General features: G+C 44.3%; 1 protein-coding gene across 1 annotated transcript; it reads left to right on the top strand.

Moving 5' to 3' along the window:
* The first annotated feature begins 25,198 nt into the window (after positions 1-25,198).
* LOC134445342 (uncharacterized) lies at positions 25,199-27,258 on the top strand. The gene is made up of 3 exons (XM_063194427.1): positions 25,199-25,530; positions 25,885-26,024; positions 26,923-27,258. Exons 1-3 carry the CDS (start codon positions 25,281-25,283, stop codon positions 27,256-27,258), a joined length of 726 nt encoding a protein of 241 aa, XP_063050497.1. The 5' UTR covers positions 25,199-25,280.
* The last annotated feature ends 411 nt before the right edge of the window (positions 27,259-27,669 follow it).

Below are 27,669 nucleotides of genomic sequence, written 5' to 3'. Positions count from 1 at the left end.
TAACGCCAAGTGCATTTCATAATGTTGCTCAGCCGCAGGCAGCATCCTGTCAAATGAATTACCACCGCTGCCAAAAATATGGAATTTGTGATTGTGTTGGCCTTTATTTTTATCATTGCTGTTGCGAGATGGACAGTGACCACTCCCGCAGATAGTTTAGGTTGGCAATTCTGTCGAATTAATTACGTTGTCAAAAATATGGAATATGTGATCGTGTAAGTTCACAATGCTGTTGTGGACTGTGACTTGGGTTCACAATGCTGTCGAATTTATTAGGCTCCCTTGCCAAAATAAGAATGTACGTTCACAATTCTGGTAAAATTCATTCCATCCCCTTAGCTACATTTAAAGTGAACCCCAAGTTGTTTGCGAGATGGACAGGGATCACAATGCCCGACAGGATGCGTAATGGCCGAGCACCGGTGAATATTCCACACGGATTTGCCTGCGCCAGTGTAAGCAGTAGCCTTGCCTAAGGAACGGGCTGCGAATGTGTCATTTGACGCCAGCTCCAACATCAGCCTAAAAAGTTGCTCATCAGCTGGCAACCTGTAGGCTACACCCTCGTTGAAGTTAACAAGCAATCCTGTTAATTACCGCTGCCTAAAATGTGTGTGAAGTGGAAGTGCACTGTTGCGAGATGGACAGTGACCACCGCAGATCATTTTGATTGACAATTAGGTACCATCGCCAAAAATATGGAATTTGTGGCTGTGTAAGTTCACAATGCTGGTCAAATGCATTACACCCCCTTCACTGAATTTAAAGTTAACCACAGTTGCGAGATGGACCTCAAGCGCAACAGCAATGTAGGCCTACGTGAACTGATTAACAACGGTGAATAGTGATTTCCCATGAGGAATACGGAGAGGAAAATGCACTTCAGCCGACAGCGCCAAGACCAACCAGTGACCCATGACAATAATGCATACCATCGTAGGCAAAAAAGAAATAGGCCTAATCCTTCTTTGGTTGTTTAGTGCTGTTGGTCAAAATCATTACATTCCCTTCACTAATTAGGCTGCAGTTCTAGCGCGTGATTACAAGCTTTCAAGTAGCCTAGGTTGATTTTTTACCTTTTGCGCGTAAGGCTAGATTAGGCTAATAGGGCCTACGATTGCTATAACCTAATAGCCTAAAACATTCGCCATGAGTCTGAGAGGGATGTTTAAATTGACAAATTGCTTTTATTTGTCATGAGGCTTAAAGCTATCACTCTATAGCCTATTTAGAGAAGTTAACAAGCACCTTAATTACAAACAACCTTCATTACAAAAAGCACAGGCTATTGCATTTTGGTCGACGTTCATCAACATAAAAAAACACGTGTATTTTGTATGACGTTCAGGGTCTGTTTCTAGGTTGTTCTGATGTCGTTGGGGGAGGGGGATGTAGAAGGGGATGCGCAGTGGAAACGTTTGGGATTCGGTTACACGAACGGTTAGACTTTCTAATCCTCCTTTCTCTTTATTATATTGAATGGCAAACTTCCTCAACGTTCTCAAAACAAAAGTTAAACAAATCACACACTCATATATGTGCACAGTAGTATCAACATCCTTGGCGGAGGTCTGCACACTCTGGGTGCTTTTCTAGTTTTCTATATTTTCGATATGAATGCCCCACGATACAATGCGATATGATTACATCGCCAGCCGATACATCGATGCATCGATACATTTCGATTATTATTTACTTACCCCTAGGGCTGGGAATCGATCCAAATTTCCTGGATCGATTCGATTCCGATCCAGAAGGTCACGATCCAATTCGATTCACGATCCAATTCGATCCACGATCCGATTCGATTCGATTCAATATCGATCTTCTGTATTGCTGGGTTGTGACTTTAACCCATTTATGCCTATAATTCTAAGACCGGTTATAAAAACCTAAATAGACCTATAATCATCGGCAAAAGATCGATCCACAAAGTTGTGAATCGATATCACACTTTTCGAACGTGAATCGATATTGGATCGCGATTCGATCTTTTGAACCCAGCCCTACTTACCCCTAACTCTAACTGTTGCGCCATAGAGCCTCCTTGGCGTGGCGGAGCACACCCACAACCTCAGAGAGCAGATGGTCACACAATTACAGAGTCATAATTACAGCTATTGTGACTAACACCCCCACAGCAATGAATATACTTGAGATGACTCCAAACCAAACCCAATCCGCACGCATGCACGCACACAGGCCATCAAAATCCCTTGAGGCACTGCCCTGGTCTTTTTGAGCACTGACACTATTCTTCCTTGCACTTAGGGAAGCCGACAAAAGAGGGGTCTTTTGTCCTGGGCCAAGGTAAAGAGGGGGCCCAAAAGTCAGTTTCCATTACATTGTATGTATTGGATGGGGGGGCCCTTTCAGGTAACTTTGTCCTGGGCCCAGCAAAAGCTGTCAGCTGCCCTGCTTGCGCTATTTGGGTTATCATTTCCCCACAGCTGTGTTTGCAGACGGGACGCAAAAAAGCGAGTCATGTATCTGATTAGATTATATTCAACTAGATTTTCATGACTCAAGGATACAGAGGAACGAGATGATGTACTGCAGTGGTTCCCAAACTGGGGGTCGCGGAGGTACTGAAGGGGGGGGGGGGGGTGATAAATGTTCAGTGGATTTCTAGCAATATTAGGGGACAAACTATTAATGGAAAATTAATATTGTTAGATTTTCCATTAACAGTTTGTCCTCTAATATTGCTAGAAATCCAATGCCAGGCTAAGACTATGGTGGGTGGGGGGGTCGCAAAAATATTCTGAAGTCCAAAAGGGGGTCGCCGCTGAAAAAGTTTGGGAACCGCCGATGTACTGCATGTCACGGGAGAGAGCCTATAACTCCATTAAAAAAACAAACTTGACCTGAGACAGCAACTTTTATTTCCCTTTTTATTGCTGCCAATCTTTCAGTTTTAATTTCCTGTGACTGGTTTAGGTTTTGATCCTATGTGTACAACGTGTGTGTTTGGCAGTGGTAGATTGTCTCATCCTGCCAGGGCCTCTGGCAGCTTTGACCGGGCCCTGGACAAAGTTGTCTGAAAGGGCCCCCATGCAAAGTAATGTAATGAGAACCCAATTCAGCCCCCGCCTTCCCTTTGCCCCGGGACGACTGACCCCTTGTTATTGCTACACAGACATATAACTATATGGACATTGCCCTTGATATGACATCAATTTTAATCCTACTCCACCATGTGTGTGGCAATGGGACTGAGTGACTTTTCCTCCAACATCATAAAGGTATGTGGACAAAAGCAGACAGACACTTGAGCGGAAGGGTAGAGCCAGGAGTTCCCAGTTCACTTGTGAGCACACACGTGAGCATTATGGTCGGGAAATGTCATGATATTGTCAGGACTGCTTTACCTTTCATAAATCCAGTGCGAGACATATGGCAGGGGCGATTCATTATGTTTTGCAGACACCATTTTACGACGTTTATCTCTTTTACAATGTTTATCACGCTAGGCAAGTATGGACATTGGACTGGACATATGACGTGTCAGCACTAGACTTTCGTGGGACGTTAAGATCAGATTATATGAACTTTATTTGTTATTTACAGAAGTTGTAATGGTGTGAAACAAAGTTTCAATTGTGGGTAGTGTCTTGAGTCAAGCCAACCGTATAATCTGTCTGATACCTGCTAAATATATTTTAAAATTATATATGTATAATGCATTTGGTGTGTGTGTGTGTGTGTGTGTGTGTGTGCGTGTGTCTGTGTCTGTGCGAATACTTGAATCCTGAACTTGCACTGAACCGTGCACCTGATTGTATATTTTATATTTTAGATCTTAATATTTTCTACATTTTTTTTTCGTTATACTGTTTAAATTATCTTTACTTTTGTGGCCATCTGTGGGTTGCTTCCAAACAACATCTCACTGTATCTATATAGTGACAATATAGCACTCTACTCTACGATATATGTATTCTGTCTGTAGTTAATAGAATAGTAAGGAATTGACAAGAGAGTGAGTGGAAGAGGGGAGAGAGAGGTGTGATAGGGTTGGGACCAGGCCAGATTACCGAAAGCGAAAACCCAATTGGGAAACTTCAACTCTCATTGTCCTTGTCATTGTGACACAGCACTCCACAGCACACAAGTGTTCACTGCACACAACAAAATTGCATTTATGCCTCACCCGTGCCAGGGGGCAGCCTCCAATGGCGCCCCAAGGGAGCAGTGCGGTGGGACGGTACCATGCTCAGGGTACCTCAGTCATCGAGGAGGATGGGGGAGAATTACCCCCCCACACCAACCTGGTGGGTCTGGAGTCGAACCGGCAACCTTTGGGATACAAGTCTGACGCCTCAACCGCTTATCCATGATTACCCATTGGATTAGATTAGAACAGTAGGCCACCAGTGGAAGGATGCCCATTTATGATGTGGTGCATGTGGTACACGTATCACAGCAACCCCACTTTATAGCTATTTGAGCCTGTTAAGACAAGACCCCTGTTATAAATTTGCAGTTACCACAATGACACTGACCAGGTGTAATGTAGGCTATTATTAAAAGGCTCTGTGTGATGTCGTGGTCTGTCAAAAGTGAAGTAGAAGTACATTTTTGGTTGCAACACAAAGTACAACACTAGCACATGATATTACATAGCTGTTACACCACTCATTCCACTGTACTTAATGAGGAATACTATGGCCATTCCTCAAATTCTAGTGTGCACCCTTCCAAGCATGGAGGTAGTATAAGAGATGGAGAGTGAATAAGTCCCGCCTCCAGTCATTTCAATGGGAAATGCTAGGCTAGTGAATTCAGCCAAAATTGAAAAAAATGTTGAGCTTCAAAGATGGAGTCGTTTCCACCACCAGTTTACTCAGCCAATTACGTGCCACGTTAATGACTGACTTACGATTGACCAGAAAGATATATGGAAGACGGGCATTGGATGCATGGAGGTGCCCAACCACACACCTGTATAGGTATGTGTGCCCAACACTAAACTTGCGCACCCACCAATCGCGTCCACCCTCTTTGAGCGAAGTGGTGGTGGAATTGCGACGAGGAAGTGCCTTGCTAATCGGCGAAGCTAATCAGCCAAATCCTGACCCCCTGCTTCCAAGTGTATCAGCCTTCGTAATCATGCCCAGTGATTGGATGCTCTGTGGTGAACCCTGCGGAGTATCCAATCAGTGGGCGTGACTAATTAGTCTCACACACTTCCAAGGCTCATACACTTGACATTCTCTGTTGTTAGAGACCTTTAGAGATATTAAGCAGTTGTTGGACCTGTTGCAATACTACCACTTCCAATCGCTTTTGCCTCTAAGGCACATGAAATGTGTAGTCAAACTTGTGTAGTCAAACTTGGTGCATGGGACACCAACAACAAAGTGGATCAATGAAACATAGTGAATTGTGAGGGAGGAGGGGGGCAGCTTTAGGTGCTGTTTCCATAGCAGGACATTTTTTTAGCAGGGTATTTTTTTCTCCTGTTAGGTGTAAACACAACATGTGGATAAAAAGAAATCCTCAGCCCCCTAAACAGAATTTTTTTCCCCTGCTTTTTATACCTGGATTTTAAATATCTGCTACGTGGAAACGGAAGACCAAAACCAATGCAAAACCAATACAAGCAGGAGAAAAAAATATCCACATATAAAAATATCCAGCTATGTGTAAACAGCACCTTAGTCTACAAGGGATTGACTGCTGAAGAACACAGTGCAGAGGCGGTAGTGTAGGGCCAGCGCGGTGGTGTAAAATGTAGAAGTTTTGGGAGGAAGTGAGATGTGCGTGTGATGCAGTGGGCAGATATCGCAGGAGATATCTCCAGGAAGTGTAAATTGAATGTTCATCTGATCTTTTTCACGGACGCACGCACGCACGCACGCACGCACGCACGCACGCACGCACGCACGCACGCACGCACGCACGCACGCACGCACGCACGCACGCACGCACGCACGCACGCACGCACGCACGCACGCACGCACGCACGCACGCACGCACACACAGACGCTTTGTTACTTTTAAAACACAATTTCTTCTGGTGGTTCTCAGTTGTCTTCCACATTTAATCTAATAAGCTTTATTCACCCATAGACCACGTGTAGTAGATTTGACTGCCATGCAGTTCTCTTGTGGTACTTTCATTGAGAATTCAATGACACAGTGTCATAGTTGTTGACTATAGTAGTTGCTGTAGGCCTAAATGTAGTTATAAATATTACAGTCAGTTGTCTGTCCAAGAAAAAAAAAGAGATTTCACTCAATTAGTCATATTGTTACGTTTCATAGAATGGTGGGGCTGAAAACGTAGACGTTTTTGAATGAAAGGACTGTTTTATCTTGGTAAAACAAAATGAGGAAGCTGAGAAAAGTGTGGTTTTGTTGTGACATAACGAGCATGTGTTCAGTGATACTCAAACTGTGGGCTGTGCCCACAGGTGGGTCGCGAAGGTATTACAAGTTGACCCGGACATTGTTATCTAAACATCAAACATTTGTGCATGCCGTTAGGTATTTATTTGAGTTGCACTGTTTGTTTGGGTCAGTGAAATCTTCAAGTGGGGCCCAAGTTGGATTAAAGTTTCGGATCCCCTAGCCCTAGACAATCCTCCTACGCATGTTTCCATTCCCACACACAGTGGCCTGTCCCTTGGCTGTTGACTTTTTACACTTCCTTGTTAGAAATTCCCCTTTTTAAACACATATTGGCTGACGGCAAAGTTATCTCCATTTATCCAACATAGAATTCAAAGAGTTTACTTGTGTAAACATGTAGAGCATCGGTTCTCAACCTTGTTTGAACAAACACCATCTGGACCTCATTCTAAGCCTCCTACCACTCCCTTGACTTTACCATAATCCAACCAATACCCCCCTTAGTATTATACAATTAATGAACTAATGCCCCCAATGACAACTAAGCAACACCCCCTCTCAACTGTATCCTTCTGAACACCCCCTTAGGGCTCCCCAATGCCCCCTGGGGGGCTGTACCACCCCCGTTGAGTCATTGTATGTCATTTTAATGTAGGCCTACTTTAAATAAATTTAGAATGAGACAAGAAATACATTGATGTGTCCGACTGATTTTACTTTTATTTTCCTCAGAGCGGTCACGGTCTGTCCACATTTGTGTAAACACATTCAGACCTCCCACAAGGTAAGGAATTCCAATGTCACCAATGCGTAACAAGCATAGCCTACTTAATGAAGATTACTCATTTAACCGGTTAGATCTGTCTGTGCCAGCTTTTTCCCTCTTGTCAATAGCCATAGCTTATGGCCATCATCTGTCTGCCACTTTTCAACTGTCAAATTTATTCAGTCAACTGTTTGCACCCAGGAAAAAAAAGGTGTGTGTGTGTGTGTGTGTGTGAGAGAGAGAGAGAGAGAGAGAGAGAGAGAGAGAGAGAGAGAGAGAGAGAGAGAGAGAGAGAGAGAGAGAGAGAGAGAGAGAGAGAGAGAGAGAGAGAGAGAGAGTACGCGTACGCGTGTGCATGTGCGTGCGTGTGTGCGTGCATGCGCTCATGCACACGTGCATGCATGCATGTGTGAGTGTGTGCCACTTTTTGCCAGGCCTGGGACAGAGTCGTGTGTGCATGTGTACGTTTAGCTGGACTGAGAAACATTTAATTATCTGTCACCAACCCCGACAACTACGTAGGTGTTTTCAAGTCATGGCAAGATTGACAAGCAAAGCAAATTCCACAAATGCATATCATGGAATCACATTGGCACAGCTTTTGTGGTTAGCCTACTTAGTTGGCAAGTCTGTTTGCTTAATAAGATGTGCAAACCTTGGTAACAATGGGAGATTGATTACTTACTTACTGACTTACTTATGGGAGGTTGATATCGGCTATCAAATTCTATTCATTTAACATTCTGATTGCAATCTATCATCATGCCTAAACTAAAACCAGTGCTGCTCTCCGTGGAATGCCAAATAGGACCTTGGAAATCCCCATGCTGCCTGTAGGCTGGTGATAAATACTGAACCAGCACCTTTCAGCCTGAGGGCAGGGCCGTTTCTAGTCAATTTGGTGCCCTAGGCGAGCACCGATCTCTTTCTTTTTTACGATGCAATACGATACGAATAGACTTTATTGTCAGTTTGCACTGAAATTATTTTTGTGTCCCTTAGCAACACTCGCTTAAGACAAGACATACACATAGCATCACAAGACTATTGCACAGCTGACAAAAAACAAATACAGAGGACGAAAACACAGGCCTATATACAGACATACATGCATACATTACATACAACCCACATAACTTGAAGATCCTACCAACATGGAGTGATAACTCTATACAGTCTTATGACTGATTTAACAAGAGAATCGATTGATGTATAAAAGCATGTTTAAGTCTGTTGCGATTGAAGCGCGGAACTCTGAAACGCCTACTTGAGGGTAATGTCTGGTATTCTTGGTAGAGAGTGTATGTAATGTCAGTAGAGGTGCAAGCGGCCAGTCGGAGCATGCTTTTGTTATGAGCTTCCTGGAATAGGTTTGCTATCAAGATCAAGATCAAGATCAAGATTATTTTAATGGTCCTGAAGGAAATTTGTCTTGGACATACATAGCTGCCACATACACACAACACTGATACACATGATGCCAAAAAAAACAAAAAAACAACAATAAACACATACATAGGCCTACATACATGCATGCATACATACATATATAGGCCTACATACATACGCCTACAGGCCTACATACATACATACATACATACATACATGCATACATACATACATCCATACATACATACTGTACATACATACATACATACATGCATGCATACAGTACAAGTGCATATCTACTACAGCCTCCTACACACATACATGGCATTACAAGGATGGTAGTTGTTAACGACCTGCGTTCAGTAGGTTAACAGAAACAGGGACAAAAGAAAACCTATACCTATTCAAAAACCTTTTCTTGTTTTTAATGAATCGCCTGCCAGAGGGTAGCAGCTCATATTCTGGGTAGAGAACATGTGATGGATCCTCAATTATTTTCCTAGCATGCCTAGCATGTCTATGGTTAGCCCAATTATCTTATTTGTATGATTTTAATTTGCCGTTGGAGTTTTGCTTTGTCTTTTACAGAGAGGCTATTATACCAAGCTGTACTGCAGTAAAGCACGACGCTCTGGATCACAGATGTAAAAAAATAAGAAGATGATTTGGGCACTAGCACCAAAGGATCTTGTGGGCTATGGTGCCCCCCGAGACATTTGGCGCCCTAGGCGACCGCCTAGTCTGCCTATATGCCTAGCGCCGGCCCTGCCTGGTGGTCAGGACCCATGTCCGTAGGGCCGCCTGGAATCTTAATATGGTCTCTAGTGGTGGAAAAACAGTAGGTAGGCCTACTATTTACTGAGTAAAACACCACATACAATGGGGTACCAGGCGCCCGAAAACGACTTTGGGAACTACTGTGCTAAGCTAAATGTCTTGCAGACACTTAATGTCTGCCTGCCACAAAGAATGCCAGGCTTGTTCTGGAGCAAAGGCTATTCCGTTCCACCTTAAATAAACTGTAGCGAGTGCATGCCTGACTAAAATATATCCAACCCCATGTCCAGTGTGGTGAGAACCCCAGTCTGACGTTAATCCCGGAATAATTCTTGTTGAAACCTGTCTCAAGACAAAACAGAATATATTGTTTCACTCCACCTTCATTGTTTTTTACATTCATAACAGTGTGACCAAATATATTTTACACTCTACCTCTTAATGCAGGAAGCCTCCACACTTGCACCCCCCCCCCCCTACACACACACACACACACACACGCACACACACACACACACACACACACACCACACAAACACACACACACACACACACACACACACACACACACACACACACACACACACACACACACACACCTCTTGGATTATTTTCCCCGTGAAAGCAACTACACTACACTCCACCACCCACCACCACCCACCCCCTGGCACAAGCACCTGCACTACCTTGGACACTTTACTGCACTAAGGGTCGCCTGAGCACAGAACAGTAACCCACTACACCAATGTTTCTCAACGGGGACTCTACAGCCCTCCAGGATGCGTTGAGGAGCCCTGGAGCGTTGAGAGGGATACAGCTGAGAGGGTTGGGGCTTAGTTGTCATTGGGGGGCATTAGTTCATTCTGTTTTTTAATACTAAGGGAGACGTTGGTAGGTTTATGATGAGGTCAAGTCAAGTCAAGGGGGCGTTGGGAGGTACAATCACTTGCCAACTGAGTAGGCTAACCACAAAAGCAGTGGCAACGTGTTTTTGTGATGTGTAGGCCTATTTGTGGAATTTGCGCTGCTTGTCAATCTTGTCATGACTTGAAAACACCTACGTAGTTGTCGGGGTTGGTGACAGATAATTAAATGATTCTCAGTCCAGCTAATCGTACACATGCACACATGCATACATGCTCTTTGAGATGACTGTCCCGGGCCTGGCCAAAAGCGGCCACACACACTCACAAATGCATGCACAATCGCCCACTACACCCCATCCCCACCATCCTCATCCCCTGGGAAAGCTTCTTAGACAACTTCATTGCACCTCACTGCACTACACTAGTTTTTGACTGGCACCAGATGTTATCTGTTATCAAACTGTGTACTGTAATACAACTCTCCAAGACTGATATAACTACTGGATGGATTCTTCACAGGACAATCACCCAGGACTTTTACTGCACTGAGGTATATTTGTGTGTGTGTGTGTGTGTGTGTGTGTGTGTGTGTGTGTGTGTGTGTGTGTGTGTGTGTGTGTGTGTGTGTGTGTGTGTGTGTGTGTGTGTGTGTGTGTGTGTGTGTGTGTGTGTGTGAGTATGTGTGTGTGAGCGTGAGCGTGAGCGCGTGTATGTGCATGTGAACTGCAGTAAGGCTGATTGCTGTACTGAAGTGTGTGGTATATGTTACTGCAATGCACAATAATGTGTATTAGGTCGTTGTATACATTTTCTATTTGTGTATTGTAAGCTGTCGGACACCAACAGCGAGATGACTGACACATTCCAGTATAAATTACACAGTATGGTGTTGAATTTACTCTGTGAGTGTTACACTGGCCCAGGAGTAATATCAACACTAGTTTTTGACTGGCACCAGATGTTATCTGAAACTGTGTTAACTGTTTACAGGGCCGCTGATAGCTTTTGTTGGACCCGGGACAAAGTCATCTGAAAGGGCCCCTCCACCAAATACATACAATGTAATGGGGACCCACCTCTGGGCCCACCTGTCTCTCTGGGCCCGGGACAACATACCTGTATGTCCCTCCCTGTCGGCAGGCCTGACTGTTAATTCAACTCATCAAGACTTATATAACAACTGGATTTTTTTTTTACTGTGTCATACAGTATGGTCCATTATGAAACATGTATTAGTTTTCACCAGAGCAGAACAATAGCAAACAGATTACATATCTCCAAAGCCATCCTTTACCCTGCAGTGCACACACAGTGGATAAGGAAATAAGTATCAGATTCCATACGTCACATCTAAAATTAGAGGACAAGGAAGTTCTGTAAAAAAAGCCCCTGTTTTTGTTAAAGGCCGAGGTGAGAGTGGGTCTTTTGAGTGTCCACCAGGGTTGACAATTCTGATAATTTTTGGATCCATCAAGTATATATAAAACTTGCATGCCCCTACAAGTTTCAGAAAATCTTATTTAAAAGGTGCGCTGTGTAAGATTGTGGTCAAAGTAGGTATTGCAACTATGCTGCTCATTGAAACTGTGCCGCCTATTGTAAAAGTGGATCTTTTTCTGAATATTTACTAAGTAATAAACTAATACTTACAAGTATGACCAAAGTATATCAAGTTTTGCAGCTAAGCATAGTTGCAGTATCTTTTTTAACCATTTCCTGCACATTGCACCTTCAAAGGACAATTATTGGCACCACTAGAGTATAGTTGCTGTTCTGACAGGGCCTCAGTCACATGAAACCATGTGCTGGTTTCTGTAGTCTAGTAGTCATGTGTTTTTCCCCCACTCAGCTCTCAGTGTCAAACAACCGCCCAGAATGTCTGCAGGCGTGTTTCTCGCATGTCATCCGAGAGGAACACTTTATGGCTTTGGAAACAGGAAGGTGTTCAGTGATATACAATGCACACTATCTACGTACGTATGCAGGGCCCCTGACAGCTTTTGCTGGGCCCAGGACAAAGTCATCAGAAAGAGTCCGCTACCTAATACATACAATGTCATGAGGAGCCAATTCTGGGCCCCCTATCTTCCTGGGCCCTGGACAACATACCTCTTTGTCCCCCCTGTTGGAGGGCCTGTATGTATGTACGGTATGTATGTACGGTATGTATGTATGTATGTATGTATGTATGTATGTATGTATGTATGTATGTATGTACTGTATGTGTGAATGTATGTATGGGCATAGAACTGTCATGCCCAAGTTTTTTTTTAACATACGACCTGCTGACCTCATCATAAGCATGTTGTTAGAGATGATGAAAGCATTACTACTATGAACTTTCTGTGCTATTATTGAATGCTTTGTATGATTAATTATAAAGCTCGAATAATGTGACAGCTTCCTAGAATTATGCAAGAGTTTCCATTCACTCTCTGTGCGTGTGTGCGTGCGTGTGTGTGTGTGTGTGTGTGTGTGTGTGTGTGTGTGTGTGTGTGTGTGTGCGTGCGTGTGTGTGTGTGCGTGCGTGTGTGTGTGTGTGTGTGTGTGCGCGTGCGTGCGTGTGCATGTGTGCATGTGCGCACGCAGATGAAGATGAACCTCGATGTTGTTTTCATGGCTCACTCGTTAAAGGTGTCGTCAGAAAGCGAGAATGAAGAAGTTGAAAGAGCCCGGGGCCATGCAGGTCCTGGAGCCTCTGTGTGATGTGGGAGATAAACAGGTTCCTCTCATCCACCCGGCCCCTCTCATTAAAGCAGCTGATCACAAGGCAAGATAGTGGGCTCGTTCGTGATGAAGCAGTGCTGCTTTTGCTAGGCAGTGGGCATGCACACTTTGCCAGTTTGATGCATTCTGGGTAGAATTTTTGGCTCACTTGTTAAAGGTGTCGTCAGAAAGCGAGAATGAAGAAGTTGAAAGAGCCGGGGGCCGTGCCGGTCCTGGAGCCTCTGTGTGATGTGGGAGATAAACAGGTTCCTCTCATCCACCCGGCCCCTCTCATTAAAACAGCTGATCACAAGGCAAGATAGTGGGCTCGTTCGTGATGAAGCAGTGCTGCTTTTGCTAGGCAGTGGGCATGCACACTTTGCCAGTTTGATGCATTCTGGGTAGAATTTTTGGCTCACTCGTTAAAGGTGTCGTCAGAAAGCGAGAATGAAGAAGTTGAAAGAGCCCGGGGCCATGCCGGTCCTGGAGCCTCTGAGTGATGTGGGAGATAAACAGGTTCCTCTCATCCACCCATGTCATTAAAACAGCTGATCTCATGCCTAGATAATGCTGCTGAACTGTAACATCACATCAGTAGGTAATGCTGACCTTGCCTTGCTCTTGCCCGACCTGTAGTTCCGCACAGCTTTGTGAGCTCCAGAGCACACACACAGAGGTTGGTAGGAACCAGGCTAATGTTGACCTACAATTCAGTTAATTCATGGTCAGGCCTGGACTGGGATCCCAAAAAAAAACGACCCTGGCATTTTTTGGCATAGACCAGCCCTCGATCGACACAACCCATATGTTTTCTATAATATTATGATTGATAGCGCGGTTTATTGCCTATGTTAAAAATGGACGAATGGGCTGCCCCATCTATATCGTAGGCTAAAAGAGAAACAACAACAACAACAAAAACAGTATCGGCCCCTGAAGATAGGTGGCCCACCAGGGAAAATGCCCTATATGCCAGATTACCAAGTCCGACCCTCATCATGGTTGAGCTCTCTGTTTGTGAGCAGGGTTAGGGCTTTACAATCATGATGTTGCTGTGTGGACACAGTGCATTTTATCACGAGTCAGTTTTTACAACATCAGTAGTTGTAGACCTGTAGTCAGTTTTTTATCTGCATCACATGATTTACTGTAAATGAGACACACACCAAAACTAGAAGCTCTGAGAGAGCGCAGACCTCCGCCAAGGAAGCTGCTTGATAGAACATTTGACTGTTACACCCTATTTGCATTTTAAGTCCTTCTGCCTTCTTTTTGTGGAGTTCCTGCAATTAAATTTGTGGTCATTATAGGCCAGGAATGGTGAAGAATCTTCAAAAACGTCCTGGTTCCAGATCCATAGCCTCCATTGATTAACTTTTGATTTATCCTGCAGACAGAATCTTTAAAAAAAAAACCTGCTTCCAGTTCGTGATCCGGATCACCACCAGAATTTAATTGCTTGTTCCTTGGGTCATTATCAACAACTCCACAAAGTTTCGTCCAAATCTGTTCATCAGTTTTTGAGTTATCTTGCTGAGACAAACAAACAAACAAACAAACAAACAAACAAACAAACAAACAAACAAACAAACAAACAGACAGACAGGCAGACAGACAGAAAACATTACCTCCTTGGTGGAGGTAATGAACATTCAGGCTATGGTATTGTAGCCTCATTATGTGCACCATTCAATCAGCTGAACACATTATTATTCATTTTAATAAAACTTAATTGTCACGGTGCTACACTACTACGACCAGGGCTGGACTGGGACCACAAACTGACACCGGCCTTTTCTTGGCATAGACCAGCCCTAGCCTGATTATCATCGACTTTCAAATCTCTTCGAGACTTGGTCTGACCAAGAGCATAGCAATTAACATTTCCCAAATGGCATGGTTAACCTGCTTCCCTTGGTTTGCTTATGGTTGTTTGCTTCCCGACAAAGTGAAAGGAGTTCCCGTATTTTCGTGAACTCAGAAAGTACTTGCATTGCTCTTGACCTGACTAGTCGCAACGCTGGCGGCCCCTCACCCCCACCCACATACATACTAAAATCATGATGGGCTCAGTCCACTGAATATTAAGGATGCACAGATGGGCCGCACCATCTAAACTGTCTACAAACAAACAAAAAAACAAAGGCATCGGCCCCTGATGACTTCCGGCCCACCGGGAAAATGGCCTGTATGTCAGATGGCCAGTCCAGCCCTGACTACGACACCACACAGAGTCTACAACAGGGATGGGCAACTTCCATGACAAGGAGGGCCACATTTTTTTCATCGCTACCATCGGAGGGCCACATGACCACAGATCTGACTATAGTCTCTTTTCCATAGGATTCCGCGTTCCGGTGCGGGCTTTATAAATATTCATGAGAGTCGGCGGGGGGCTAACGGTACTGGTTTGGCCCGCGTTTCCATCTAGCAGAGTTCGGTACCGTAGGTAGGCCTACAGTTTAGGTGAGCAGTCTCAGTCGCCCTGAGTGGGCACGTGAATAATGACCAGGCTTTCACGCCATGGTAAATAACACAGGAAAAGGAGTCCTCCTCCTTCAAACGATACCAGTTACTCATTACCAATTAGTCTTGTGATTGTAGGCAATTGGATATTGAGGTTGGACTGTATTTTAGCCGTGGTGACTGTATAGCCTATAATTCCCTGCGTTGCATATTGCCAAAGTGCATTTACAATTCGGATGCAAATAATTGGATAGCAGACATTCCGTCATCCAAAACTACTTTCGGTGAGATGTTTACCATAGGCCTACTTTCACAGCGTGCACACTTTTAATGCGCTGTCCTCTTGTCTGCATATTCAGTTGCATATTGGTCGCCCCGTTTGCCTTCTGTTGCAGCGCATCCAATTGAGTTATCAAACTACTTCCAATCCATTGCAGTTTTCATGCTCTGTTGCCATACTTATTAAAAGCATAAAGACAGTCGTGATTTGTAGAGGCTCGCGAATGAGGAAACAATCCGTAAACCACACGGCCAGAAAAAAATACCTAAAGTTTATTAACACAGAACAAAAGCGACCTGTTCTACGGAGACCTCGCGTATGAAAAGATGTGCAATGAAAAGGAATGAATTTAATGCTAGCCAACAGATTAGTGTGCATTGTGAAGACTTTTTTTGCATGGTGCGTGTTCATAGCCTACTGTATTTCTCCCGTGAAAGCGCGAGGAGGCGTGGAGCTTCATGAAAAAAAGCAACATTTTTTGTTTGTTTGTTTTTCAATCGGTCGATAAATGCCAGCAGCACAAAAAAACAATTCCTTGACAACTCCTTGGCCAGACTGGAGTTAGCCTACTTTAAAGAACATGATAATTGCTTGACCAATTTCCTATCTAGTCTACTGTAAAAACTGCCAACAGAAAATCCATGTTGATTTTTAAAGTGCGTGGGTGGGGATAGATGTTTACACATGCCGGTAAATCCTAACACAGGCAACATGTAGCCTAGTGGAACTAAGCTCCGCACGCCTCGAACCACGTCTTTCGCGATTCTATAATCGCCCCTGTCTGAGCCCTGTTTGATCCGATGATGGGTGTGTATGGGTGGAGTAAATGCAAAAAGAAAACGAAACCACGCCCCAGCAGTGCGCAGCCCCGTTCTAAGAGGGCTAGTAGAAAAGGCCCTTATATCTCACACACTTTGAGGTGCCGTTGGTTGCTTACTGAGTGCCGATGTTGTTTGGAAAGAGAGTTCTCTATTGGCCACCAACAGTGTAGTTATAGATTGATTGAGTAGTGGTGGACAAATCTGGTCAGTATGCTTTAAAAAAATATATATCTACGGGCCACACTAAGTGAGGAGGAGGGCCGCATGTGGCCCCTGGGCCTCCCGTTGCCCATATATAACAAGAAAAAGTGAAAGCAGATGCTTAATAATGGAAACCTTGTTTGTTACTGTGGTGGTGGTGGTGGTGCAGTGTGGGTGTCACTTTTTATAATGGAGACAGGGGTGTATAAACAGGAAGAGGTCATTACTGCACAGGCCTACCGGGCCCAGGCCCAGGCACCCAAGGGCCTGACCCGTACAAGGGGGCAGCCCCAAATGGCAGCCCAAGGGAGCAGTGCGGCGGGACAGTACCATGTTCAGGGTACCTCAGTCATGGAGGAGGATGGGGGTCAGCACTGGTTAATTACTCCCCTCACCAACCTGGCGGGTCGGGAATCGAACCGGCAACCTTTAGGCTACAAGTCTTACGCCCTAACCGCTTACCCAAGACTGCCACATTGACATTGCAATAGTTAGTATATTAAAAATGGGACAAACCCCAAACCACCAACAACATAGGGGGTGCGTTCCAATATGCGACCTTGCGTCCTCCTTTTGTGCTTGTGGCCTCGTACCAGGAAGTAATATGTCACGATGACATCACTGACAACAGCATTATATTTCAATATCTCGCAAAAGCTCAATTGTAAAGTCATTTTCTCATTTGCAAACTAGATGACTATAGGTGAATGAAGAATAGTCCCCCAAAAATGTTTTGACTAGGCTGACAGCTGGGAAACTTAATTGTTTTCTCCACAGAGGAGGGGCCAGGAGGCGGGGCTAGGCCACAAGCACAGATGGAGGACGCAAGGTCGCATGTTGGAATGCACCCAGGGTGTCAAACATCTGTCCGAAAACCCTGAATAATCTTGTAAACTAGTAAAACACATTTACACAGTCCAAGATTTTTAGTTTTTTATTTCCAGCATTCATGCAACCCATTCACTAATGTTAACTTTTTCATGAATACTTACCACCATCATCAAATTCTAAGTATTCATTATGACTGGGAAAATTGCACTTTTCATACATTAAAAGGGGGATCTTCTCCATGGTCCGCCATTTTGAATTTCCAGAAATAGCCATTTTTAGCTGCAAAAATGACTGTACTTGGGCCATACTAGAAAACATTAGTTTATTACTTTCATGAAAAGATCAACTTAGGCAATAGGCAACCCAGTTTCAATGAGCAGCATAGTTGCAGTACCTTTTTTGACCATTTCCTGCACAGTGTACCTTTAAGGGGGGGCTTTTCTTTTCACCCAGGGGCCCATGGAGACATATATGTGCTTGATAAACAGCTGTGCTAGTACGCCTACAGAGGTTATCAAATATCTGGCTGAAATGTGAGAACTTGCTCTTACGGTAAGAGCACGCCTTAGGGACGGTGGCGCTTTGTGGCAAGTCCCCTTTTGTATGCCACACTGTAAAAATGAAATGAACTTGCAGCAATATTGCCTTAAAATATCAAAAACTTACTTTTTTATAGCCTACTACTGTATATAGTGAATAAATGTATGTTTTCTGTTCTTTGATAGATGTTTTGCTTGAAATACTGATTATGATCTATATTTGGGGAATTTCCCTAGTCTGAAGAGGAGCATTCTTGGACTATCAAGCTGTAATATAAGAGCTACTCTTTAAGTCAGGACAGCTGACAGCTTTGACCGGGCCCAGGACAAAGACACCTGAAAGCACCCCCTACTCCTACTCAATGCATACAGTGTAATAGGGACCCAATTCTGGGCGTCGCTCTAACTGGGCCCAGGATAACTGACCCCTTTGCCCCCCCCCCAAATCCCCACCCCACCTTCTTATTTATTTATTTATTCATTTATTGTGGTGTAGTGCGCCTACAGAGGTAATAAAATATGTATATGTCTGCTGTAATACAATAGCTATTCATCAAATCCTCTTTCTGTCTGAGAGAGAGTTGTTTGCTCTCTGAAAACGCAAATGAAAGTGGAGGAGGCGACTCAGAAGTAAATTACTTGATGGGGAGGTCAGAAAACAGGGTTCTATTCTATTCTATTCTATTACACATTTCAATATTTTTTAAATGTATCCTTTTACATGAATCGCTCACATACCACCATGTTTTTGTGAGTCCACATTTTCAGCAAGGTGCATTTCTGATACAATCCCATTGTTTTTCCACAAGCAAAGTGCAAGTGTGGCCTACTTCCTTTTATTTATTTATTTATGAGAAGGGGATATGAAACAGCCACTAGAATATGTGGTCTGGACAATCAGAACAGAGACTTTTAGATTAGGACTACTTGCTATTTGCAGTCGCGCCCACCATTGTGGTTCAGACAATGGAATTCCAATAGGCCAAGCATATTTCCATTGTGATAGCATGGGTTATTCAATAAATTATATCGACGGCGCGCAAACATGTTTCTGAAGGGTTATTCCCCTCCTGCTTCACTTTCTTTGTTTTCATGGTCAGGAATCTTTGGTCTGAAGTAAGCCGTTGCACAGGGCCGCCGCTAGGCATAAGCAAAGTACGCAGAGCGCTTAGGGCCTCAACCACTTTGCCCCCTAAATTGGAGCCTCCTGAATGGGACAATCCCGGTTAAATAAAGGATAAATGAAAAAAAAGACAAAAAAAGAAAAGTGACGCATCTGGGAACCCACTTGGTGGGTTGGTCTAGCATCGCACCATGTGAGAAAATCTTCGCTGGGCTATGAAATATGTCCTCCAATCACAGCACATTTTGTAATGCGAGCAGGTCCAGATTAAGATGGCCTGCATGGGATGCGAATTAAGGATAAAGTGTGTACCAACTTTACTTTACTTAACATGGCAGATGATTTTTTAAATATTGCATCTTGTCATAATTCTGCAAAATTTCACTGTTGACCAACCAGGGCTCCCCTGGCAGGTGTGGGCCCCTAGGCTACAGCCATATGTGCAGGGCCGGCTCAAGCTGTTATGGGGCCCTAAGCATAATTTCCCCCGTGGGCCCCGGTACCACCACCTACTCAGCATCAGATGTTTCATAATCATAGGCGAAAATATGGATCCCTAAAGAAAAAAGTTGGGAACCACTGCCATAGGCTACACAGTATGTGTGTGTCATTAGGGCTACCATGATATGAAATTTACTTAGAACATACCAGTGCCATTTGCATTATATTACATTCATCCAAAGCAACTTACAGAGAGGGCATACAAGCAAGTACAAAGTTTCGGACTAATGCAGAGTATAGCAGTAACCTGGGAACTCCCATACTGCCTTTAGTTCTACACAATCGTTTCCATCTCACTTGTGATTAGGTCTGGTGTTAACCAGGCAAGTATAGCAGTATACATACAAGTCATATAGAACAGACAGAGAGCAGTAAATTGTGAAGGGCCTATTGTGTGTGTATTGTGTGTGTGTGAGAGAGAGAGAGAGAGAGAGAGAGAGAGAGAGAGAGAGAGAGAGAGAGAGAGAGGGAGAGAGGGAGGGAGGGAGGGAGGGAGAGAGAGAAAGAGAGACAGAGACAGAGAGAGACAGACAGAGAGAGAGAGAGAGAAACAGAGAGACAGAGACAGAGACAGAGAAAGAGTGTGTGTGAGAGAGAGCGATAGAGAGAGGGGGGGAGAGAGACAGAGAGAGAGAGAGAGAGAGAGAGGAGAGAGAGAGACAGAGAAAGAGTGTGAGTGAGAGAGACAGAGAGAGAGAGAGAGAGAGAGAGAGAGAGAGAGAGAGAGAGAGAGAGAGAGAGAGAGAGAGAGAGAGAGAGAGAGAGAGAGAGGGAGGGAGGGAGGGAGAGAGAGAGAGAGAGAGAGACTTTGTGAATATATGTATGTATGGTAGGCCTAAATATATGTGCAATGTTGTGTGTAATGTCTTTGTGTCTTCTTCTGTATTTATGTATGCTACTGGACACCTTAATTTTCCTCAGGATTAATACATGATAGCCGACTACTCTACTCTAACCAGTGCTCTCCCCCATCCTCCTCCATGACTGAGGTACCCTGAGCATGGTACCGTCCCACCGCACTGCTCCCCATGGGGCGCCACTGAGGGCTGCCCCCTTGCACGGATGAGGCATAAAAATGCAATTTCGTTGTGTGCAGTGTGCAGTGTTCACTTGTGTGCTGTGGAGTGCTGTGTCACAATGACAATGGGAGTTGGAGTTTCCCAATGGGCTTTCACTTTCACACATATCTAGCCTGTGCGATAATCCGGCCCTGGATGCCAGACTGCTTTTCATGGCTGCATGCCAACAGGAAGACCTAGTCGGGCAGGCGGCCTCTGCCTCATACGCCTTACACAGGCTCCCTTGTTTGGTTTTCAGCTAGAGAGAGAGAGAGAGAGGGAAAAGAGTGAGGGAATCTGTGACCATTTTCTTTTATTGTAGGGGAGAAAATAATGATTTAAAAAAATGTGTGTGAGCATAAGCAGAGCATGCGTCATCAGAAAAGATGTGCAAAAGACCCTTCCACGTTGCAATGGCCCTTCCCAAAAACATAGCCCTTTCAATAAATCTTTTGATTTCTTCATGACTTAGAACACCTTAAGACTTAGGACATGAACCCTGCCTCATTTCGATGTAGTCTTTTCCTACAGGGCCGGCCCAAGGCATAAGCAAACTATGCGATGGCTTATGGCTTAAGGTATTGCTTAGGCCAGCCATGTTTTCCTACCTGTAAATTCTCAGGATTCATTGTTAGTCGTTCTTTTGTTTGGAACTCAATGGGGACAAAATGCACCGGGAAGTAGAGAGGGAAGGAAACGGATATTATTCTTAGACTTAGACTTGGTCCAATAAACTTACATGGAATGGAAAATTTGCGTTGGTAGTGGCACAAAGACACATGAAAGTGAAAGCCCAACTGGGAAACTCCAACTCCCATTGTCGTTGTGACACAGCATTCCACAGCACACAAGTGAACGCTGCACACAACAAAATTGCATTCATGCCTCACCCGTTCAAAGGGGCAGCCCCAAATGGCGCCTCGAGGGAGCAGTGCAGTGGCACGGTACCATGCTTGCTCAGGGTACCTCAGTCATCGAGGAGGATGGGAGAGAGCACTGGTTAATTACTCCCCCCACCAACCAGGCGGGTCGGGAGTCGAAACCGGCAACTTTGGGCTAGTCTGACGCCCTAACCACTTATCCATGACTGTCCATAAGGCAAACATATATCACAGTCAGCATAATAAAGAATAAATACGTAGATATGAAAATTACAAGATAAAAAAAAACTGTGGAATAAAATCAAATCCCATTACTCTGTCCATGTCCCTCAGTTAAATATTAAAAAAACATTTGTAATGTACCATGCTACTGTTCAAGAGGTGCACACAGAGCTTTCTACACTGAGTTACTATGCACTGTGTTACTATATAAAATTGAAAGTTACAATACTACTGCTAAAAGACCAGGGGCACATATAACGGATCTACTCTGTGTTACTACTGTATAACAAGTTCTTTGTTTAGAATGGCCACAGCTGATGGGACAACCGCTTGTAGCCATTCTTCCTTGCCATTGGGACTACCATTAGTCTATATATCCAGATGGCAGCAACTGGAAAGCACAGTGAAGAGGGTGAGTGGGATCCGACTCCAGATAGACTTGATGAGCCTTCTTTGTTAGGGCCTGCGTGTGCAAATGTGAAAGCCGCAGTTTGTTTGAGTCCAATGATCTTCCCAGACGGGTTGAGGATCTCTCTCTCTCTCTCTCTCTCTCTCTCTCTCTCTCTCTCTCTCTCTCTCTCTCTCTCTCTCTCTCACACACACACACTCTTTCTCTGCCTCTGTCTCTCTGTCTCTGTCTCCCTCTCTCTATCTGTCTCTCTGTCTCTGTCTCTCTCTCTCCCTCTCCCTCCCCCTCTCTCTCTCTCTCTCTCTCTCTTGCTCTCTCTCTCTTTCTATCGCTCTCTCTCACACACACTCTTTCTCTGTCTCTGTCTCTGTCTCTCTGTTTCTCTCTCTCTCTATCTGTCTCTCTCTGTCTCTGTCTCTCTCTCTTCCCCCCCCCTCTCTCTGTCAACCTACTAAATTGATTTTCACAGGCACGACCAAACCCTTATACAGTATGTAGGCCTACATAGCACTCCAGAGGCAAAGGCAGGGCCGCTGACAGCTTTGACCAGGCCAGGGACAAAATCAACTAAATGGGCCCCCAACCCAATACCTATAATGTAATGCAGAGCCAATACTGGGCCTGGGACAACATACCCCTTTGCCCCCCCCTGTCAGCTTCCCTGGGCATAGGCCCACCCACCTGTTCCCTGTCTCTGCCTGTCAGTCAGAATCAGGTCAAGTCAGTCAGACTCAGTCTGAGACATGTTGTTATGTTATTGTCAGTATCCAAAACACCTCCCGCCACAGTGCCCAAATAGGCTAATACACCCCCCCCCCCCACCACACCCCAATCCTGACACTGCCCTCTGTCTTTCCTCTGACACACACGCACGCACGCACACATGCACGCACGCAAGCACGCACACGTCTCTGTCTCTGTCTCTGTCTCTCTCTCTCTGTCTCTCTCTCTCTCTCTCACACACACACACACGCACGCACGCACGCACGCACGCACGCACGCACGCACGCACGCACGCACGCACGCACGCACGCACGCACGCACGCACGCACACACACACACACACACACACACACAAAGAAGAAAAGGGAAGATTATGACCACTGTGACAAAAATAATGGTAGAGGGTGCAAAAGTTCAAAGATCCATACAGCTTCAAAAGGAAAACGTTAACCGCACACTTGTTTGACTTTATGCTCTTTTATTCAGAGCAAACAACATGTTTCGCCTCTGTCCGTCATGAACCTGATGAAGTACAGAGGCAAAACGCATAAAGGCAAAGTGTGCCGTAAACTTTTTCCTTTTGAATGCATATTCCTGCATTTACCAGCACCAAGAAGCTGGGCATGGATCTTTGAACTTTTGCATCCATGCACAGCTTCTAAGTGCTGGTAAATGCGGGAGTTTTCAATACGCACAGAGGCATAACGTGTTGTTTGCTCCGAATAAAAGAGCATGAAGTCAAACAAGTGTGATGTAAACTGTTTTCCCTTGTACATGTAAAGTAATGCCAGAGGGTGCTAGTGTTGTCTTGGACTTTGACTTGCTGCCACCTGCTGGCCATCTTGGTGTACTTCTGCTCCCATGTGCCTGTTCCTCGCCTTGCCTCGCCTCCTGCATACGTAGGCGTCCACAAACAGGGACAAACGTTTTTGAAAGTTTTTTGTGTCACAATGCACTGTGGTCCATGTTAACATGATCATCTACAAATGCTTCATGATCAAATGCATTTTTCAATAATGGCTCGGTATAATATATAGCCTCTATTGCCTATGGCAGAAGGAAGTTATACTTGCCCCCAAAACCCCCCGTTCAGCACCAGCCCCCCAAACAACAGACATTTCTCGTTAACTTTTATGCAAATGTTTCAATCAGGTTAAGTTTAAGCTCAGCCTACATTCTAAACGTGTAATAATTTATTTTGATTAGGTTAACTAATAAAAAAAGAAAGTTTAGATTGCTCTGTTGTCAGCCATGAAAGCACCATAGAAGCGCAGGAACACACACACACACACACACACACATGCACACGCACACGCACACGCATACACACACTGCACAGAATCTTTTATTCATCCACAAAGGGATTATTTTTCTTGTGCTGCACACTGTTCGTTTTTAAAATCATGATCAGGATGTGAGAAGTAGCACGCACCGCACACACCAGTATTTTTAGATACGGCAGGCCTACTGTACCAAAATACGCCTACATGAACCTGCATGTAAATTTATAGGCCTGTACAGTCGCTGGGTTTTTTATTCTGTGTTTCCTGTCAAGACAGCGCTGGTGCCAAGGCGCCGGTGATGATCAGATGATGGGGAGTCAACAGCGTTCATCTCTCCTGCTTGTTACTCTCTGCGTCTGGTTTGTTACAGGTAAAAACGGTACACTTGTGTACTTTTTTTTTCACGGCTGGACTGGTCATGTGGCATCTAGGGCCGATCCTGTTTTTTTATTATTATTAATATTCATGCATTAATTATTGAATTATTATTACAGTAACTGATGAGTACTTGGTCAGTGGTCATTGACCATTTTGATGACAATAAGGTTATAACAGAAGCTCTGTGCTACTGTATGGAGTTAAATAAACAATTGTCTACTGTAGCAGGTGCGTTGTGCTAAATCATTTTGAATTAAACTAAGAGGTACAGTTAATTACTTTTTTGAACAAAATTATTCATGGTGCACAGGGCAAGACTGGGGAAGAAATAGGGCATGGGCACTTTTGGCATAAACGGCAGAACTGACTCACCGGTGGTCCCCGCACCCTCGTGGGCCCCTATTTTCAGAAATGTTAAATTTTTATAGAAAAAAAGAAAAGCGTTGTATTTCTGAAAATAGGGGCCCACGAGGATATGGGGCCCACTGGGAAATGCCTGTTAGGTCAGATCGCCAGTCCAGCCTTGATAGTACAAGCTAAGCATAGTCATGGTATAAGATGAATGTGAAACTTAGCTACTCAGCATGATCATTGAGTTAATGTCATTCTCTCCAAAGGTTTGAGTGCAGAGAGACTTGAACGGAAGCAAGAGGGAGATAAGGTCGTCATACCGTGTTCGATTGACCAAACAAACCAAGATGGAATGTACCTTTACAAGAACTACCACCAAAGGTATGAAGTGACCTATCTCACAAGCAAAATGCAGTCCAGTCCAAGAGTAGCCTTTGCGAACAGGATTCAAGTTACGGGCGTCTTTACCCAGCCGATTGTCACCATAACCAACCTGACCATCGATGACACTGGAGTCTACTGGTGCCAATACTTGAGGTATGAAGGACCAAAGCAGCATCCGACTCTCAGTAAAGATGGCCTCACATTGTTGGTGGTCTCTGGTAAGTACTGTAAAGTATACAAACTTTATTAATTGTCAGCCATTTTTGCACCTGTTTTTTTTCTTTTGCTGTCTAATTGCACTGTTATCATGTGTTGAGCATATTAACTTACGACGTATGAACATTCTAATATCAGAGCCCTGACTTTTCCCATTGGAGAATGAAGCCACAAGGCTCCACTATTAGTAGCTTTACTACTAACTCCAGGTTATGTGCCTTGGTTATTACTAACTCCAAGTTAGCATACTACTTACTCCAAGTTAACATGCCTTGGTTACTACATACTCCAAGTTCATGTGCCTTGGTTACTACCTGCCTTGGTTGTTGACTGCCCCTCCTTGGAACATCTCCCAGGTCTGGAGGTCTGCCCCACTCCTGCCCCAACACGTCACATGATGCAGCCTCAAGATGAACAGAGGTCCACCATGTTGGTTGTGACTGGAATCACCGTCTTCTCTCTAGCTCTCATTGTGTTCATCATTCTCATCATCGGGGTGAGTGTGGAAACTCTGCCTTTAACTTCATATGCCCTAAATTTAATCTCACAAAAACACTGTTCACATCACCATGTTTTGAAACATTTTGAAAATGTATTAGGCCTATGTTCAATTTTGATCCGTCTGTGAAGATTCCCTTTCATCCAGGTCATATTATTCAAAGAGTTTCGTTTTGGCAACTGGACTTCTTCTTGAGCTTGATAGATATTTAGTTCTTCATCCAAGAAACTTCATCGGTAGCCTGGGTGATGTAAAAAGCAATGGCTTGTAGTTATACTTGTTGAGACCAATTTCGAGACCAAACTGAACACCCTTTGGTTAGTGATACTTCATAATAAAAACACCTGTGTTAATTAGACACTTAGATAGTGCTCTGCCATAGTGTTGAATTAACAATGAGTTTTAATGTGCATGTGGAAGATATCGTAACATTAGTATCTCCAGGAAGAAATACAAATGTAGGCTATAGAGAAAAGAATTGGACTGCTGTAGCAAAGCATGCATTTATTTGAAATCAAAGCCAGATTTACTGGCCTATACCTACGTGTATGAGTCATGGGAAACTTAAAAGATTTTGAGAGAGAGTAAACAAGCATTGCCCTTTCCATCTCAGCTAGCGCTATGAGCTGTGTGTTTTTCTTTTGTTTTATGTGTGTCATACTATCTGTAATCTCTCTATCTCATCTCATCGGTGTGTTTTTCTTTTGTGTGTGTGTGTGTGTGTGTGTGTGTGTGTGTGTGTGTGTGTGTGTGTGTGTGTGTGTGTGTGTGTGTGTCATCTTATGTCTCTCCACCTCACCTCCATCTCCATCTCCATATCTCTCTCTCTCTCTCTCTCTCTCTCTCTCTCTCTCTCTCTCTCGTTCTAACGCTTGGGTCCATGTCTCTTCTGTAGGTAAAGCATTGCTTTGCCATCAAAGGGAAATACTCGCCTGGCCCCCAGTCTGGTGGTGACCCTGACTATGAGCAGATGAGTCCGAGGACCACCTCCATGTCTCAGATGAGTCCGAGGACCACCTCCATGTCTCAGATGAGGCCCCAGAGGGACACCTCCACGTCCCAGGTGAGGCCCCAGAGGGACACCTCGATGTCTCAGATGAGTCCGAGGACCACCTCCATGTCTCAGATGAGGGCCCAGAGGGACACCTCCACGTCTCAGTCTTCAGGCCTGGTGCTGATTAACCCGGACTATGCAGCGTACCCAAACTCAACATACGTAGTCTGCCAATAACCTTCCGTCAATCATAGCAAACATCTGAACATCAGAGGCATACAGAACTGGTGCCTTAAGAGTTCATTTGAGTTAACTGTTCATCTTCCAGTGTTACATCTGTTTTGTCTATGTAAATATGTGTAAATGGTCTAAGAGGGAGTTTTTATTTTGAGTTACAATTACTATCACATACCATTTTTCATCTGGACAGTGTCTTGTTTTATGCATGGTAGAGATTTTTCCCATTTATCCAAGTCCCATTTATCCAACAAAGGGATAGGCTAGACATATATGTCTCAGTCCTCTGGTTTGGTAATTATCAACCCTGTCTTTGTGTCCTACCCAATTATACCTCGTCTGCCAAGCGACCATCTATAGGTGCAAACATCAGAAGTATATTCGTGCTCAAACTTTTCATACATGTATTTG

This window comes from Engraulis encrasicolus, chromosome 1 (assembly GCF_034702125.1).
Source record: "Engraulis encrasicolus isolate BLACKSEA-1 chromosome 1, IST_EnEncr_1.0, whole genome shotgun sequence".
Classification (NCBI taxonomy): Eukaryota; Metazoa; Chordata; class Actinopteri; order Clupeiformes; family Engraulidae; genus Engraulis; species Engraulis encrasicolus.
Note: the sequence above shows the minus strand (reverse complement) of the source record. Positions and strands in the feature narration are given on the sequence as shown.

Excerpts from the sequence above, each read along its gene's own strand:
- LOC134445342 (XM_063194427.1), top strand. The coding sequence starts at position 25,281 with ATGTACCTTTACAAGAACTACCACCAAAGGTATGAAGTGACCTATCTC. Across the intron at positions 25,531-25,884 it reads CACATTGTTGGTGGTCTCTG|GTCTGGAGGTCTGCCCCACT; the intron begins GTAAGTACTGTA and ends AACATCTCCCAG. Across the intron at positions 26,025-26,922 it reads TCATCATTCTCATCATCGGG|GTAAAGCATTGCTTTGCCAT; the intron begins GTGAGTGTGGAA and ends TCTCTTCTGTAG.